The sequence below is a fragment of the Ranitomeya variabilis genome, chromosome 2 (genome assembly GCF_051348905.1).
Source record: "Ranitomeya variabilis isolate aRanVar5 chromosome 2, aRanVar5.hap1, whole genome shotgun sequence".
Lineage (NCBI taxonomy): Eukaryota > Metazoa > Chordata > Amphibia > Anura > Dendrobatidae > Ranitomeya > Ranitomeya variabilis.
Genome location: NC_135233.1, coordinates 328,916,442 through 328,935,893, shown reverse-complemented (window position 1 = coordinate 328,935,893; position 19,452 = coordinate 328,916,442). Strand labels below are relative to the sequence as shown.

Below are 19,452 nucleotides of genomic sequence, written 5' to 3'. Positions count from 1 at the left end.
AGGGCAGATCGATCCTATTCTGACGATATAAATATATGTAATACAGATATCATCGTCTCCAAGAAGAGGCTGCAGACGGAAGGATAAAGTTTTGAGAGATTTTCAGAAATGTTCCCTTTAGCATCAGGACCATTTACATAAAATAGCCAAATATATGATGCAATCTTTTGCTTCGCTGTCGTGTGTATCGTTATTACAGGATCTGCTGTGTGGAAACATTCAGGAATGTCAATGGCATTAATAGTTCTGAGAACACAGAAAACCCAGCGTAACCTTACACTACCGACTACGTGCCATATATATCACAGTGACTCTGGCTGGGTAATGAATTTGGCGCATCTTTAGGCACTTTTGCCTAACGTAACATTTCTAGGTTTGCTTACTCTAGCACCACCTATAGGAAGTAGCAATCCTAAAAGTCAATGTCAGCCTGTGACAAGGCTTGTTAAAGGGGTCGACATAGACTTTTAGGATTGCTACTTCCTATAGGTGGCACTAGAGTTCTAGTCCTCTTCCTCTCTGAAGAGACAATTTGCATATTTCCCAGAAGAGCATTGCGGCTCCTCATCTCGGCATGCTTAGCATATCACTCTTCACAAGTAGAAACGTTACCACTTGGATCAAATACATAAGACATAATTCATCATTGTTTTTTTGCCATTACAGATATTGCTCTGAATTTATCGCAATTGTGCAAAAATATATATGTTTTTTTTTTCTTTTTGTGCTTTTATAGAGTTAAAATTTGTTTTCAGCTGGAAAAAAAATTAAAAATAAACTAGGAGGGTAACAGAGTATGTATGTACAAGAAACACTGCAGCTTTATAAAACATCATAAATGATTATTTAGACAAAACAATCTGGAATTGGCTAACCCCCAAGACACTGATGGGTGAAAAAAAAAGGGTCAAGGAGACTCAGGGTATGTGTTCACGTTCAGGATTGCATCAGGATTTGGTCAGGATTTTCCATCAGTATTTGTAAGCCAAAACCAGGAGTGGAACAATTAGAGGAAAAGTATAATAGAAACATATGCACCACTACTGCATTTATCACCCACTCCTGGTTTTGGCTTACAAATGCTGATGAAAAATCCTGACCAAATCCTGATGCCATCCTGAACGTGGACACATACCCTCTGGCTTCGTGCACACTTTGCGGTTTTCGCTGCGGATCCGCAGCGGATTTGCCGCTGCGGATCCGCTGCAGTTTTCCATGCAGGGTACAGTACAATGTTACCCTATGGAAAACAAAAACCGCTGTGCCCACGATGCGGAAAATTCATTGCGGAACCGCTGCGGAAAAAAAGAAGGAGCATGTCACTTCTTTCTGCGGATTCCGCAGCAGTTTTCAACATGCACCAATAGGAAAGTGAAGTTGAAAACCCGCAGAAGAATCCGCAGAAGAAACCGCAGGAAAATCCGCAGTGAAAAGTTTTTCACTGCGGATTTTCAAAAACCGCTGCGGAAAAATCCGCAGAAGAATCCGCAAAGTGTGCACATACCCTAAAGCTTTGCAGAAAATTGCATCTGCCACAGAAGGTTCACATGACCCGAGGCATGGCCCTTCACAGACTTTCCACTAATGCCTCACAGCTTTCACATCACATGGTATAGCGCAACCAACCAAGATGGACTATCATAGCCTGTATAAAAGCGAGGCAGGGAATGCAGCAGACATTTAAGGCTAAGTGCACACGTTGCGGAATTGCCGCGGAAATTTCCGCGGCAATTCCGCAACTCCTGCCGCAGGTATATCGCATGCGGAATTGTCATGCGTATTCCCGCTAAACAAAAGCGTTTTTCAAGCGATCTGTAGCATCGCTTGGAAAACTGATTGACAGGTTGGTCACACTTGTCATACATAGTGTTTGACAAGTGTGACCAACTTTTTACTATTGATGCTGCCTATGCACCATCAATAGTAAAAAAGATCTAATGTTAAAAATGATTAAAAAAATAGTTATTCTCACCTTCCAACGTCACCCGATCTCCTCAGCGGTGCACGCGGCGGCTGGGATGCTGTGTGCAAAGGACCTGGGATGACGTCACTGTCACGTGACCACGACGTCATCGCAGGTCCTTCGCACACAGCATCCCAGCCACCGCGTGCACCGCTGAGAGGCGGGAGGACTCCAGGGGCCATCGGAAGGTGAGAATATCACGATTTTTTATTTTAATTCTTTTTTTTTTTTTTACAATTATATGGTGCCCAGTCCGTGGAGGAGAGTCTCCTCTCCTCCACCCTGGGTACCATCCGCACATGATCCGCTTACTTCCCGCATGGTGGGCATAGCCACATGTGGGTAGTCAGCGGATCAATGCATTCCTATGTGTGCAGAATCCTCGCGATTCTGCAAATTAATGAACATGCTGTGTTTTTTTCCGGAATGTGTTTCCGCTCAGGAAAAAAAAGCAGCATGTGCACAAAAAATGCGGATTGCATTCTTTTAATAGGATGCTTAATGTGAGCTTTTTTTCACGGTTTTATCGCGTTTTTATAGCGAAAAAAAAAAAACACGAAAAAAATTCAAAAAATCCGGAACGTGTGCACACACCCTTAGTGCGATTCAGGATAGTGAGAGGCTGTCAGAGCTCACAGCTCAGCAACAGGGACAGAACGAGAAAGCTATAAATCATTGGACAAATATTGAATAGAGTGTCTGCAGCACTGAAGAAGAAGGGTGTAGTAGTCTGTAAATAATGCAGATATTTAATTTATAGGGGAGAAAAAAGAAGACAATTAGACATGGGCAGTACCAGTGTGATTGATCAGTGCTATAGTGTAGCTTGGATGCCACCTTATCATGCTGCGTGTGAATTAATTTTTTTCTTACTTCTTCATACACTAGGAAGCAGCAATCCAACACAATATTTTTCAAAGAAAAAAAAACTGAACTCAATCAGACAGAAGGCTTGTCACATCTGTACGGACTTATTACATTTTTGGAGTCATATATTTTGTGAAGGGGGAAATAATTGGGTGGGGTTTCCTTAAAGAAAATTCCCTAAATCCAGACATTTAACTGAGACTCTCTACCTCACATGCAATTTGCTGTCTTTTTGGAGGTGTAAACACATTCCTTCCATTTCTTGTTATGTACTCTTTGGGATGGCAGGATTATGTTTTTTTTTTTTTTTTTTTAAAGAAACAAGAAAATTGACAAACAATTCATACCTTTAAGTTTGCATGTCTGTTTTTGCACACATTTTTTTACTTCATTTTCACACTGGTACATGTCACACCAATACAGTGGTCTATTGACACATTTGGATTTCTGGAAGTGTAGTTACCTACCTAACATTTTTGGTATGTATTTTTTTGGCAAAGGGTGTTGTAAAAAAACGTATGGTAAAAAAAAGTGGCAATGGCAATGAACAGGGTAAAGTAAAAGATAAAAAAAAAACACCACAGCTAAGAATGAGGGAGCTGCAAGCAGCATCACCACCACCAGCAACATCCAGCTGGGTAGTAATGCTACTACTAAATGCAGGTCCAAATTGTCCACCATTGCCTCCAGCAAGTGTATCAGTGTGAAGAAGTATATGGCACATCACTTGTCTCATTATCAGTGGATGATATTACCTCTGACAGTGACACAGTCAGTTTGTGTCAGTGTTCTGCATGATCCGCCTCCATAACAGTTAATCATTTACACTGTGGACTTTCAATTCTATTAATGACTCCTCTATCTGTTCTGCCACTTAGACAACTAAGAAATTGCATTCGAGGGGCTAAAGAAGATATTTCACAACAACTTCTAGTTGATTTATTGTATGTGATGAGCAGTCAGCCTTTATACTTGGATGACAATGGGTTGAAGGAGATGGAGGACACGATTCAAACCCCAGCTGTGTTGGCGACTCCGTCAGTCATGGTAGTAAGGGCACTTGCAGTGGCAGTCGAGGTGGTAGTGGCTCTCTGAGTCAGGGCAGATCTAGAGGTGGTAATAAAACAGGGAAGGGCAAGGAGATCCAGCATGAAGACAACTGCCAGTCAAGGATGAAGACGATGACAAATATGGAGTGGACAAGATCTGGGAACCAGATTGTGATTACGAGGAGGTGATTCTATCAGTGAAGGAGGTTGAGGGCATTATCAATAAAGAGCGGAGCCGACTTTCAGTCAACAGATCTTCCAAAATTAGACAGATCTACTTATTTTGCAGGAGCAGGGGATACAGAGACTGTTGTTAGTTGAGGAGGCTCAACGGTGCCTGAAAGCTTTGGTCATGTTGGTGGCGAGGTCTACTTGGCGTGGGAAACATTTTCTAGATTGCCAGCCAACTAATTTTTTTGCTCTCTGTAAGAGGAAAAAAGCCATGGATGTTCATTCAGGCTCATATAGACTTAGAACTATGGCTCTCCATCAGGACATGAAGCGACATCACCTGCTTATTTGGGAAAAAAAGGCTTAAACCATCCTCCTTCGGTTTCTCGATTTTGTCTTTGTGGTAGTCAGGCTGCATCCTTAAGTAGTGTCTGGTCAACACCTTCATCATCCTCATCTACTGCTTTCTCTACTCTTCCTCCTGTTCATCCTTTGCATCTTCAGTTAGCTAAATATGTGCCCACTGCCCAGGAAACATGTCCAGTGATTCTATTCTCAGAAACTCAACTTTCACATGTCAAACTTCATCACAATTGCTGCAATAAAGCATGGATTGTACTGCCTTTAGGGAAATTATGACATGTGCTCAGCCTAGAAGGGAAAAACCTAGCTGCCATCATTTTAAGTTTGAAAAGAGACACAAGTCCATCGAATTCAACCTATAACTTAACATGTTCATCCAGAGAAAGGTAAAAATCCATGGGGCAGATGCTTACTTTCCGGCTAAACACACTAGATCATTGTTCCATCATATAATGTAGTACAGATAACCTGCAATATTGTATTTTTCAAGAGAGGCATCCAGACCTTCCTTGAACTTTAGTGAATCAACTATTACAGCACCATTTGTCAGAGAGTTCCATAGTCTCACTGCTCTTACAGTAAAGAATCGCTGTCTTGGACTATGATAAAACCTTCTAGACGCAGAGGATGCCCCCTTGTCACCGTCACTGGCCTAGGTGTAAAAAGATCATTGTACAGATCTCTGTACTATCCCATCATGAATTTATTTACAATTAGATCGCCCATAAGTCTTCATGTTTCTGAACTGAATATTTTGAAACCCGTCTTAGCATTGCAGTCCACCCATTCCCTTAATAACTTTGGTTGCTCTTCTCTGCACCAGCTCTTGTTCAGCTGTATCCTTCTTATATGCTGGAGACTAAAACTGTACCCAGTATTCTAAGTGTGGGCGTGCTACTGACTTGTATAGAGGTAAAACTATATTCTTGGTCTGAGAACAAAAGTCTCTTTTCATGCATCCCATTATTTTATTTGCCTTGGCAGCAGCTCCCTGGCTCTGGTTATTTCTTGGAGAAAGCACTCTCAGCTTTGTACTCTCCTGAGGCAGTGACTATAGGCCGCTCCTTGGTAATGACGTTGTGCTGAAAGTTGCACTCCACCATCGACAACAGTAATTACAGCCAGGAACTTTACATTACTTACTAGGCCGATTGAGTCAATGTGATGAAGCACCGCAAGCGACCAGGTGTTAATTGGGGATATCTCCACACCAGGCGACACTTAGGCGCTTCCTCAGCAGCCTCCTCAATGACCATTTCTCCATCCACAACAGGGCAGAATGTATGAAGTGTCACACTGTATGGCTCCTTCTCATCTGTAACTGAGCAGCTTAGTAAGCGACAATGTTGGAAAAATCATGGCTGTCATGCGTTTGGAGAAAGTAACATATGGTCACTGCATAGCACATATCCTCAACTTCAATGTGTATAAAAGGTGACATTTGTTTTCAATGTTTTGTTTTTAACATCATCTTGATTTTTGGAAGAAATTTGTATTGTATGTGCATGAATTACCCCCTAAACCACCTACCCAAAGAGCACCACAAGTCTCAGAATATCAGACACAATTGCTGCATCATTGCTCCGCATCGACAAAAGCAGAGGGAGCAAGCCCAGACACGGATCTAACATCTCTAACATGAAATGCTGAAATGTTGCAGTTTAATGGGGATTGGATTTTCAACAAACTTTGTTAGTACAAGGAGATAAACTTTGAAATATATCTATCAGAAATTTCAGATTCATTCTCAGCTAGTAAGACCTCATCATCCATTCTGGAAAAAATACAGACCAACTTTATCTTGAGATGGACTGCCAGACTACTGAAGACTACACCTTCTATTATACTTTATGGAAAGTGAAGGGAGTGGAGGATTGAGGAGCAGAGCGAGGAACCAGGCAATGACACATAGACATTATGCTGAGCCTTGAAGCAAGTCTTTTCCCTCACTCCAAGTAAATAGGGCAGCACACTGCAGCGCTGAAACATGCAAACATGAAACATGAAAACTGAACTGCATTACTGCACTAGAAATATGAAAAATGAGAGCGTTTAGCGCATAAAAATGAGAGAATGTTAGTCTAAGAAGAGGTTTTCACAGGTACCCATTCAGATGGAGACGTTTATTCTCAGCGAGGAAAGGAAAGCGTAGGACCTGGTATACGAGAGATGCCCTAAAGTGGCTACCAGGTACACATAAAATTGGCCATTTTTATGCGCTAAACGCTCTCATTTTCCATATTTCTAGTGCAGTAATGCAGTTCAGTTTTCATGTTTCATGTTTGCATGTTTCAGCGCTGCAGTGTGCTGCCTTATTTACTTGACTGTATATGAGTTGGTTACTCTAGGTTCAGCACCTGTTCGCACTTAGTCTATGTTTGGATGTGACGGTCAGTTTTTTTAAATGTTTTCCCTCACTCCAGACCTGGATTCACATCTTCACTGCTCAGTAATTCTGTGCCACTTTTTCTATGCTGCTTCTCTGTGTGCTAACTACGGAAGGAAGAGCAAGAATCCTCCTCTGATTTCTGAGCTGTGTATAAGAGACAGCTGGTTTCCTCCCACCAGCTCAGAGTCAATTGCTAATTAAAAAGACAGAGAGCCTCTAAAAGGAAAAAGTGGTGAAAAATGCAGGATACGATTCATTGAATGACCAGAAAGTGTTATTTCTCATGTACACAGCAGGGCAGCTTATTCTGTAAAATTACTTGAAAGTACAGTTACCCTTTAGGCTATGTGCACACGTTGCGGATTAGACTTAGGAATTTTTGGTGCGGATTCTACATCTCTTGGCAGAAAACGCAGGTGCGGATTTGATGCGTTTTTTGTGCGGATTTGCTGCGGATATTTTGCGGATTTACTGCGTTTTTTACCCCTGCGGATTTCTATAATGGAATGGGTACAAAAACTCTGCAGATCCGCAAAAAAAGAAGTGACATGCTACTTCTTTTAATCCGCAGCATTTCTGCGTGGCATTTTCCGCACCATTAGCACAGCGGGGTTTTTTTATCATTGATTTACATTGTACTGTAAATCACTTGCGGATCTGCAGCGTTTCTGTGCCGCAAAAAACGCTGCGGATCCACAGGAAATCCGCAATGTGTGCACTTACCCTTAAATAGCCAGGAGATCTGTTACCTCTTACCTTCAGTAGCTCTGTTGACAGCAAGAAGTGTGTTCAATATCTTAGAAAAGTTCTCACCAGTGTAAAGGTCATGCGCCTCAAATAGCTGTGGGGAAAGCACAATCCCAATGTATCAGTTTATAATTTCAAGATCTATCTGTTTATTTTTAAAGTAGCAAGTTTCTCTGTATTCCAAAAATTGCCGAAACCCAGCTTTCTAGGGTAAGCACAAACGATCCATCAATATTAAGCTATGCAGCTCGCCACTTACATGTTTCAGAACTTAAGATATTTCAGATATTTGCCTGAAGACATTCCGAGTAATTATCTGTAATCTGCCAAGTGTTCTCCGAGTACATCAAACTCACATAGAGCAGCAGTGACATGGTGTCAAGGGTGAAACAATTTACCCTCAATCAGGGGGGTTGTGCCATCTCTGGACCCGTCAGATCACACTTGGAAAGGTGCAGGGCACGTTTAGCTATAGACAGAACATTCAGCTGCCAAGTAGGCATCCAAAAATAGATATTGGGAAAAAAAACAGGTTACAGCAGCAAAACAGATCTAGGTAATTCTTCTGGAATGCTTTCCCACAATCGTAAAAGCTTAGAAGCTTGCATGGAAGGGTGCCATGATACAGCCTATACTTATTCATAAATAATTACTTCATTTATTAAATACTGATATACAGAGAAGGATGCATTTACCTAAAGAGTTATGTCTCTTGCATGCAGAGAATTCTATAGGCTCATAACAAACCTTCAATTCTATACGTGGGCAGCACGGTGGCTCAGTGGTTAGCACAGCAGCCTTGCAGCGCTGGAGTCCTGGGTTCAAATCCCACCAAGGACAACATCTGCAAAGAGTTTGTATGTTCTCTCCGTGTTTGCGTGGGTTTCCTCCGGGCACTCCGGATTCCTCCCACATTCCAAAGACATACTGATAGGGAATTTAGATTGTGAGCCCCAATGGGGACAGCGATGATAATGTGTGCAACCTGTAAAGCGCTGCAGAATATGTTAGCGCTATATAAAAGTAAAGATTATTATTGTTATTATACGTACTTTTCCCGCCATGCTCTATAGCATTGGTCCCCAACCTTTCTTGCTTTGAGAGTCACATTCAGCTCCGAAAGATGGTCATGAGCCATATCCAACACCCCACCACCATTATTGGTATAATGACAAAGCTTCCCCACAGAAGCCACACCAAAACCTTCTGTCTCTGACCCTTCCAGACAGTAGACTTGCATCCAAAGATCCCTATTCTACACACTCCCACTACACTATCACATCCATCTTCAAGCACCCCTGTAACTAGCAATTTCATACTCATGGTTAAGATATCGATATATTCATATTTTTCTATTCGATGAAGAACTTTTCTCAAAAGCCACCGTCTGGAGACCTTCTGTACAAAAGCAATTTGCTACACCTGGCGCTAATGCATCAAACAAGCAGACCTCCACGAGCCACAGATCATGGGCCAGCGAGCCACATGTGGCTCCTGAGTTACAGGCTGGGGAGCGCTGCTCTATAGAATACCATATTATATTTCTATTTTATGGGGGAATATATGGTGGCAGCACATGGGGTGCCTGCTAGGCTGTAGTAATAGATTACACACATTAAAGTCAGCCAAAATAGTCAATAATGGTGGGATTGATCGTCCAGCTGGTCCCTATTGGGCCTTCACAGCTCTCACTCGAGAGATGATGTGGGTAGATTCAACCGCCTGACCCTTTTGTTCTCCAGAAGAAAAACACTTACAAGAGCTGTCTGGATGCGCCATTTTTTCCCCTTTCCCTATTGAAAACACAAATGCTCGGCCAATCCGGGCATTTATTTGTGTGAGGGAAATGATAAGTGATGTCTGACCGGAAAACAGGAGGCGCCTAAGCAAGACCAGCAACGCCCAATGGACCGGACCACACCATATGGGAGGGGATCATAAAAGGTATTTTTTGGATATACAGAGGTGGTTGGAAACTTATATACAGCTTGCTAGAATGATGTAAGGCTGGTTTCACACTTGCGTTTTTATCTGCATGCGTTTTTAAAAAAAACGCATGTGTGAAAAAACGCATGTAAATGCGGTAAAACGCATGCGTTTTTTAGAAGCATGCGTTTTTATAGAAAAACACAAGAAAACACAAGAAAACACAAGAAAAAACAAGAAAACCCTAACCCTAACCCTACCCCTACCCCTAACCCTAACCGTGACTGAAATATGTGGCACTGAAATACGTGGCACTTAAATACGTGATATGTGGCACTTAAATACGTGGCACTTAAATACGTGATACGTGGCACTTAAATACGTGGCACTGAAATATGTGGCACTGAAATACGTGATACGTGGCACTTAAATACGTGGCACTTAAATACGTGGCACTGAAATATGTGGCACTGAAATACGTGATATGTGGCACTTAAATACGTGGCACTTAAATACGTGGCACTGAAATACGTGGCACTGAAATACGTGATACGTGGCACTTAAATACGTGGCACTTAAATACGTGGCACTTAAATACGTGGCACTTAAATACGTGATACGTGGCACTTAACTACGTGCAACTGAAATACGTGGCACTTAAATACGTGGCACTATGACTGTCAGAAAATGTTCATTAAACGGTTAGGGGTGAGGTTAGGGGTAGAGTTAGGGTTAGGGTTTGGATCCCTTTATCACCTTGATGGTGGTGGGTGGCTTTTCAGTGTGTTTTCTGTTTTTTTGCTATAAAAACGCATGCGTTTTTAACGCAAACAAACGCATGTGCTTAAAAACGCATGCGTTTACATAGACAGCAATGCATTTTTTCGCCGCGAAAAAACGCCGCAAGAAAATACTGCAGGTTGCATTTCTGAAAATGAACGCATGCAGAAAAAAACGCATGCGTTTGAAAACGCGACCAAACGCGTACAAAAAAAACGCATGCGTTTTCAATATTAAATATAGGGAAAAAAACGCATGCGTTTTTTTGTGCAAAAAAACGCTGCAGACAAAAACGCAAGTGTGAAACCACCCTAAAAGAGGCCTTAGGTGGCTTTAGCCTATATTGGGAAAACTTGCTGACAGGTTCCCTTTAATTCACACATTTTGCCTTCTTTTATGGATTTATTTAGCTGTTTTTTAAGTGCAAGTAGAAATATTGCCTTTCCCATTGAGCCCGAATTTTGAACTGGATTTGCCTTCATCCGCATTTATGTTATCCTCCTCTGGTGATACTACTCAGATATGCTCTTTTCTGTTGTATGTTTATAGTTCAGAGTTTATTATTCAGCTACATGATACATTTCTTATAGATTATTTGTAAATATTGACTATAGCACAATACCTGACAGTTTACTACATTTCATTTGCAATAGAAAGATAAGCAAGTTGTTTTTTTTAACCCCGAAGCAGAAACCAAAAAAAAAAACAGTAAGCAACAATTTACACAATGTGGGTTTCTTTTGGTTTTCTTTTGATGCTTCTGGGCTCTTTACTCATTTTACAGTTTATTGGACGTCACGTCAGTTTCTAACCCGTGGAAGGGTAAAGAGAAACAACCTGGCGACAAATATAGATAGATATCTATAAAAAAAAAAAAATATAGAATATTTTGCTCTAACATGCTAGAACTAGAAATAATCAGCCAGACAAAATATACCATCATTCCATATCGTATACATTCCTCTGACAAGCCACAACAGCTTGTCATACGGAACTGATAGAAAAAAAAAGACAAAGAAAAGATGCATTTTTGGCAAAATTTGCATTTCCAATGTTATATTTGTATGTATATATCAACTGGTCAGAACATATTGAGTTAAGGGGCACCTAAATCATGTCTGGGGCCAGTATATAGGGTAGAAAGCTAAAAGAGACACCCATACCTATCAGATCTCTGTCTGCTGTAGGAAATAGTCTCACAGATAAGTGAAGAAGTACGGTAAGGCAGCACTGCGCGAGATGCAAGAGGAAAGCGTGAGATTTCATCAAAACGGTGGGGCCATCACTCAAGGCCAACCAGAAGAGGTTAGGTGGGTTTATTAACAGAGGTTGAAGAACTTGTCAGACTATACAATACAATACAAAGTCTGCAGCCACACAGGTCTGGTTGAACACGAGACTCTGACAGTCAGTTTTTGCTGTCCAACCTGACAACATCACATTCCAGTGCTGTGTTACTTACGGGACTTTTTGATATGGCTTTGATAAAACAGTTTTGCCTGCTGCAGCTCTGCTAGTCCTCTCAGTGATGAGCTCCTGCTCTGTAATCCTTATTATCCATCAGTGAGCACAGACCCCAGCACTGATCGTCAGCTTTCTGTCCATGCTTTCATTACGAATCTATTAATCAATGGTGGCGGGTGACAAGGACATACTGGGCTCAATGTTGAGAAGACTAGCGGATAAAACAGTGATATTATTAAAACTACAGCAAGTAGCCCGGCATGTGACACAGCTCTGGAATCACAGTCTTTATCCCAATGTTATGCTTTTCTTAGATCAAAAAGCATAAACCTGGTGTCAGATTTTCTTCGACAACCCCTAACCTGCAGAGAAGACAGTAAAATAAAGACATAACTCTACTAATAGACCTCCTACAACAATCCTTCTTTAAATAAACGATCACAATCCTATGGTGACCTGCTAAAATGAAAATCCCCTGAAGGTACTAACCTATTAATATTTTAGGGGTGTAAGATCAGCTCTCCATTGAACTATTTTCACTTAGCATGGACTCTGGATGTCATGGACGGAGTCTTTCTTCTTTCAATACCAGTCTGCCACCCATTTAGTTATATCTATTGTCTTCATACTTTTGTTATGCATCATTCCCATGTTATACTCTTTTCTACTTCCATGCCTGTTTTAGTCTTTTTCTCGTGTGCAGTATCCTTAGATCAGGGGTCTCTAAAATGATAATATTAGGGTATAAGTGACCTAACCTAGTCTGAGCATGCACACCTTGCTTCTGATGTTACCTGCTGCCGTCCGGCTTCATGCATAATAGAACGGAAAGCGATCGGTACACTCACCTCGACACGGAGAGAGCCGCATGCTTTCAGGAACTCACGGATGTTTTCAAGGCAGTCGACTTCACTCTTCGGCTCTGCAACAAACTACAGAAAAGAAAAATGAATAATCACAAATAAGTGTTATAAGTAGGGTTGAGCGAAACGGGTCGATCATTTTCAAAAGTCGCCGACTTTTGGCTAAGTCGGCGTCTCATGAAACCCGATCCGACCCCTGTGCTTGTCGGCCATGCGGTACGCGACTTTCGCGCCAAAGTCGCGTTTCAATGACGCGAAAAGCGCCATTTCTCAGCCAATGAAGGTGAACGCAGAGTGTGGGCAGCGTGATGACATAGATCCTGGTCCCCACCATCTTAGAGAAGGGCATTGCAGTGATTGGCTTGCTGTCTGCGGCGTCACAGGGGCTATAAAGGGGCGTTCCCGCCGACCGCCATCTTACTGCTGCTGATCTGAGCTTAGGGAGAGGTTGCTGCCGCTTCGTCAGAAGCAGGGAGAGCGTTAGGCAGGGTCCACTAACCACCAAACCGCTTGTGCTGTAGCGATTTCCACTGTCCAACACCACCTTCGGTGTGCAGGAACAGTGGAAGCTATTTTTTTTTTTTTTTTTCCTCAGCGCTGTAGCTCATTGGGCTGCCCTAGAAGGCTCCGTGATAGCTGTATTGCTGTGTGTACGCCACTGTGCAAACCAACTGGTTTGGCATTTCTGCTACAGTGCCATCCCTGTGTGTGCCATCTCTCACTGAGTGGGCCATAGAAAGCCTATTTATTTTTTCCTTGATTTGTGTTCTAAAATCTACCTCAACACAAAAACACTACATCAATCAGTGGTAGAAAAATATTGGCCTCAGTCAGGGCTTGTGTGCCACTGCTGTGTGTGCTATCTCTCATTCAGTGGGCTATAGAAAGCCTATTTATTTATTTATTTATTTATTTATTTATTTTCTTATTATTTGGTTTCTAAAGTCTCCCTGAAAAAAAAAAAAAAAAAAACAGTGGGAGAGTAATATTGCCCTTTCAGCTTGTGTGCCAGTCTTGACTCCTGGGTGTGCCACCTATCTCTCATTCAGTGGGCCATAGAAAGCCTATTTATTTTTTTGGTTTTTTTAATATTATTTGGTTTCTAAAGTCTCCCTGAAAATAAAAAAAAAAAACTTAAAAAAACAGTGGGAGAGTAATATTGCCCTTTCAGCTTGTGTGCCAGTCTTGACTCCTGGGTGTGCCACCTCTCTCATTCAGTGGGCCATAGAAAGCCTATTTATTTTTTTTTTTAAATATTATTGGGTTTCTAAAGTCTCCCTTAAAAAACAAAAAATACATAAAAAAACAGTGGGAGAGTAATATTGCCCTTTCAGCTTGTGTGCCAGTCTTGACTCCTGGGTGTGCCACCTCTCTCATTCAGTGGGCCATAGAAAGCCTATTTATTTATTTTTTTAAATATTATTGGGATTCTAAAGTCTCCCTTAAAAAACAAAAAATACATAAAAAAACAGTGGGAGAGTAATATTGCCCTTTCAGCTTGTGTGCCAGTCTTGACTCCTGGGTGTGCCACCTCTCTCATTCAGTGGGCCATAGAAAGCATTTTTTTTTTTTCATTGATTTGTGTTCTAAAATCTACCTCAACACAAAAACACTACATCAATCAGTGGTAGAAAAATATTGGCCTCAGTCAGGGCTTGTGTGCCACTGCTGTGTGTGCTATCTCTCATTCAGTGGGCTATAGAAAGCCTATTTATTTATTTATTTTTTTTCTTATTATTTGGTTTCTAAAGTCTCCCTGAAAAAAAAAAAAAAAAAAAAACAGTGGGAGAGTAATATTGCCCTTTCAGCTTGTGTGCCAGTCTTGACTCCTGGGTGTGCCACCTCTCTCATTCAGTGGGCCATAGAAAGCCTATTTATTTTTTTGGTTTTTTTTAATATTATTTGGTTTCTAAAGTCTCCCTGAAAATAATAAAAAAAAAACTTAAAAAAACAGTGGGAGAGTAATATTGCCCTTTCAGCTTGTGTGCCAGTCTTGACTCCTGGGTGTGCCACCTCTCTCATTCAGTGGGCCATAGAAAGCCTATTTTTTTTTTTTTTTAAATATTATTGGGATTCTAAAGTCTCCCTTAAAAAACAAAAAATACATAAAAAAACAGTGGGAGAGTAATATTGCCCTTTCAGCTTGTGTGCCAGTCTTGACTCCTGGGTGTGCCACCTCTCTCATTCAGTGGGCCATAGAAAGCATTTTTTTTTTCCTTGATTTTTGTTCTAAAATCTACCTCAACACAAAAACACTACATCAATCAGTGGGAGAAAAATATTGGCCTCAGTCAGGGCTTGTGTGCCACTGCTGTGTGTGCTATCTCTCATTCAGTGGGCTATAGAAAGCCTATTTATTTATTTATTTTTTTTCTTATTATTTGGTTTCTAAAGTCTCCCTGAAAAAAAAACAAAAAAAAAAAAAAACAGTGGGAGAGTAATATTGCCCTTTCAGCTTGTGTGCCAGTCTTGACTCCTGGGTGTGCCACCTCTCTCTCATTCAGTGGGCCATAGAAAGCCTATTTATTTTTTTGGTTTTTTTAATATTATTTGGTTTCTAAAGTCTCCCTGAGAAAAAAAATAAATAAATTAGGTGGGAGATTAATATTGACATTAGTGCTTGAGTGACAGTCCTGCGTGTGTGTCATCTCTGTGATTTTGTGCCACAGAAAACAGAGTGTGTAACATTGTGCCTGATTTTCCTTGTGGTCTCACCAACCTGTTAAGGGATATTGAAATCATACTGAAGTTATAGCTCACCGTGTAAGTTGTTTGACAGCAACAAATAAAGTTACTTTGGTTAAGATTTTAAAACAATGAGGAAGTCTGGTGCAAGAGGTCGTCGTGGGCGTTCATTGTCAGCTGGTAATGATGGTAGTGGTAGTGGAGCATCAGGTGGTCGTGGGGATAAAAATATTCCACCTAAGTCTGGAGCTGTGGAGCCAGTTTCGTCGTCAGGCTACACAAGGCCTCGAACGCTCTCTTTTCTGGGAGTAGGAAAACCGCTTTTAAAGGCGGAGCAGCAACAGCAAGTTTTGGCTTACATTGCAGACTCAGCCTCTAGCTCTTTTGCCTCCTCTTCCGAAACTGGTAAATGTAAAAGCAGCGCGTCGCTTGTGGATGTTCACGGTCAGGGACAAGTCGCTTCCTTGTCCTCCTCAGCAAAAACTACAACAAGAGAGAAGGATGCAGCAGGCGACACAACGGGTCACTCCATGGAGCTCTTTACACATACCGTCCCTGGCTTAGAAAGTGAAACATTTAACAGGCCATGCCCATTACAAGTATATTCTGACATGGAGTGCACTGATGCACAGCCACAGCCAGAGTACTATGCTGCTCCTTTGACTCAGACCACCACATTGCCCTCTCAGGGTACAGATCCACAATCAGACCCTGATGAGACTATGTTGCCCCGCCACGAACGCTATACCACCGACCGACACAGTGACACAGACGAAGTTGCACACGAGCTCGAAGAGGAGGTAATAGATGACCCAGTTATTGACCCCGATTGGCAGCCATTGGGGGAACAGGGTGCAGGCGGCAGTAGTTCAGAAGCGGAGGTGGAGGAGGGGCCGCAGCAGGCATCAACATCGCAACAGGTTCCATCTGCCGGGCCCGTATCTGGCCCAAAACGCGTGTCAAAGCCAAAACCTGTTGGAGGACAGCGTGGCCATCCGGTTAAAGCTCAGTCTGCAATCCCTGAAAAGGGATCCGAGTCTAGGAAGAGTGCAGTCTGGCATTTTTTTAAACAACATCCAACTGATCAGCGCAAAGTCATCTGTCAAAAATGTTCAACTAGCTTAAGCAGAGGTCAGAATCTGAAAAGTCTAAATACTAGTTGCATGCATAGACACTTAACCACCATGCATTTTCAAGCCTGGACTAACTACCAAACGTCCCTTAAGGTTGTAGCACCCTCGGCCAATGAAGCTAGTCAGCAACGCAACATCCCTTCCGTCACTGTAAGGCCACCATTTTCCGCACCACCGGCAGTATCTGTGCAGGTTTCTTTGCCAGCCAAAAGCAGTCAGGGTCAGGGAACCACCAGTTTTGTAGGAGGAAATATTGCATCTAGGGCACCGGCGGAAACAATACCGTCTCCAACCGTCTCTCAGTCTGCCATGTACACCGGCACACCCGAAAGTTCCACGATCTCCAGCTCTCCAGTCCAGCTCACCCTACATGAGACTCTGGTTAGAAAAAGGAAGTACTTATCCTCGCATCCGCGTACACAGGGTTTTAACGCCCACATAGCTAGACTAATCTCATTAGAGATGATGCCCTACCGGTTAGTTGAAAGCGAAGCTTTCAAAGCCCTGATGGAGTACGCTGAACCACGATACGAGCTACCCAGTCGACACTTTTTTTCCAGAAAAGCCATCCCAGCCCTGCACCAGCATGTTAAACAGCGCATCGTCCATGCACTCAGGCAATCTGTGAGTACAAAGGTGCACCTGACTACAGATGCATGGACCAGTAGGCATGGCCAGGGACGTTATGTGTCCATCACGGCACACTGGGTGAATGTGGTGGATGCAGGGTCCACAGGCGACATCAATTTAGGGACAGTTGTGCCTAGCCCACGGTCTAGGAAACAGTTGGCTGTAGGCGTTCGCACCCCCTCCTCCTCCTCCTCGTCCTCCTGCAGAAGCTACAGCTCTTCCACAGAACGCAGTCTGCCAACCACTCCATCGGCAGATGACACTGTTGCACACCAGTTGTCCCATTATGGGCCAGCTACTGCCAAGCGTCAGCAGGCTGTATTGGCTATGAAGTGTTTGGGCGACAACAGACACACCGCGGAAGTTCTATCCGAGTTCTTGCAACAAGAAACGCAGTCGTGGCTGGGCACAGTAGATCTTGAGGCAGGCAAGGTAGTGAGTGATAACGGAAGGAATTTCATGGCTGCCATCTCCCTTTCCCAACTGAAACACATTCCTTGCCTGGCTCACACCTTAAACCTGGTGGTGCAGTGCTTATTGAAAACTTATCCTGGGTTCTCCGACCTGCTCCTCAAAGTGCGTGCACTTTGCTCACATATCCGACGTTCGCCTGTACACGCCAGCCGTATGCAGACCTATCAGCGGTCTTTGAACCTTCCCCAGCATCGCCTAATCATAGACGTTGCAACAAGGTGGAACTCAACACTGCACATGCTTCAGAGACTGTGCGAACAGAGGCGTGCTGTTATTTATTTGTGGGAGGATACACGGGCAGGCAGTAGGATGGCAGACATGGAGTTGTCAGGTGTGCAGTGGTCTAAGATACAAGACATGTGTCAAGTCCTTCAGTGTTTTGAGGAATGCACACGGCTGGTTAGTGCAGACAACGCCGTAATAAGCATGAGCATCCCCCTAATGCGTCTGCTGATGCAAAGTTTGACGCACATAAAGGAGCAGGCGTCTGCACCAGAGGAAGAGGAAAGCCTTGATGACAGTCAGCCATTGTCTGGTCAGGGCAGTGTACAGGACGAGGTAGCGGGCGAAGAGGAGGTGGAGGACGAGGAGGATGATGGGGATGAGTATATTTTTAATGCCGAACCTTTCCCGGGGGCACAGGAAATTGGTTGCGTGTCACGGCCGGGTTCTGGTTTTTTGAGGGACACAAGTGACGTAGATTTGCCTGCAACTGCCCCTCAACCAATCACAACCGGAGATTTGACAACTGGAACTTTGGCCCACATGGCGGATTATGCCTTACGTATCCTAAAAAGGGACACAAGCATTACGAAAATGATGAACGATGACGATTACTGGTTGGCCTGCCTCCTTGATCCACGCTATAAAGGCAAATTGCAAAATATTATGCCACATGAGAACTTGGAACTAATATTAGCAACCAAACAATCAACTCTTGTTGACCGTTTGCTTCAGGCATTCCCAGCACACAGCGCACGTGATCGTTCTCACACGAGCTCCAGGGGGCAGCAGACTAGGAGTGTTAGGGGTGCACACATCAGAAGTGGCGTTGGACAGAGGGGTTTTCTGACCAGGTTGTGGAGTGATTTTGCTATGACCGCAGACAGGACAGGTACTGCTGCATCAATTGAAAGTGACAGGAGACAACATTTGTCCAGTATGGTTACTAACTATTTTTCATCCCTTATCGATGTTCTCCCTCAACCGTCATTCCCATTTGATTACTGGGCCTCCAAATTAGACACCTGGCCAGAATTGGCAGAATATGCATTGCAGGAGCTTGCTTGCCCGGCAGCAAGTGTCCTATCAGAAAGAATATTCAGTGCTGCAGGTTCAATATTAACCGAAAAAAGGACTCGTCTGGCTACCCAAAATGTTGACGATCTAACATTCATTAAAATGAACCACAACTGGATTTCGAAATCTTTTGCCCCACCTTGCCCGGCCGACACCTAGCTTTCCTATGAAAGGCTCTTGCCTGTGAATTACTTTTCTAATGTCTAATTTGCTGCAGCTGATTGTACAGCATACGACATGTTTACACCTCCCTAAATGGCCAAACTCCCCACACGGGGCCGTGGTATCGCGACTTGGCGCAAGCACCCGTGAGACTGCTGTTTGTCTGAAGAGGTGGGTGTGCTCGCTTTTGGTTGACGGCATTGCTACTGGGTCCCTCATAGTACAATGTAGTGTCTCTGGCGGTGGTGGTGCGCACCCAACGTCAGACACACCGTTGTAACATGAGGGGCCCTGGGGCGGTCCCGCCGGCCTCTAGAGAGTTCCCCCCTACCCCAGCTCAAAATGTGCTCTACCACATGCAAAATTATGTCGCACAGCTCCACCAATCTTTAGTCTATTCGCTGACATCATTCAATGTCTGGCACTGACAATACAAATTTGTAGACATCTATGATGCAACTTAAAGTAGTCTGTGTCTGTGTCCTAT

General features: G+C 43.1%; 1 protein-coding gene across 4 annotated transcripts in view; it reads right to left on the bottom strand.

The window, feature by feature from the left end:
* ARHGEF6 (Rac/Cdc42 guanine nucleotide exchange factor 6) overlaps positions 1–19,452 on the bottom strand; it is a 153,030-nt gene that overhangs the window by 91,334 nt on the left and 42,244 nt on the right. For all 4 annotated transcript variants that reach the window (XM_077285275.1, XM_077285277.1, XM_077285279.1 and 1 more), the window contains exons 2-3: positions 12,568–12,651; positions 7,559–7,643 (exon numbers count right to left, since the gene is read on the bottom strand). In XM_077285275.1, the coding sequence (XP_077141390.1) occupies positions 7,559–7,643; positions 12,568–12,651 (169 nt within the window). The remainder of the gene's footprint in view (positions 1–7,558; positions 7,644–12,567; positions 12,652–19,452) is intronic.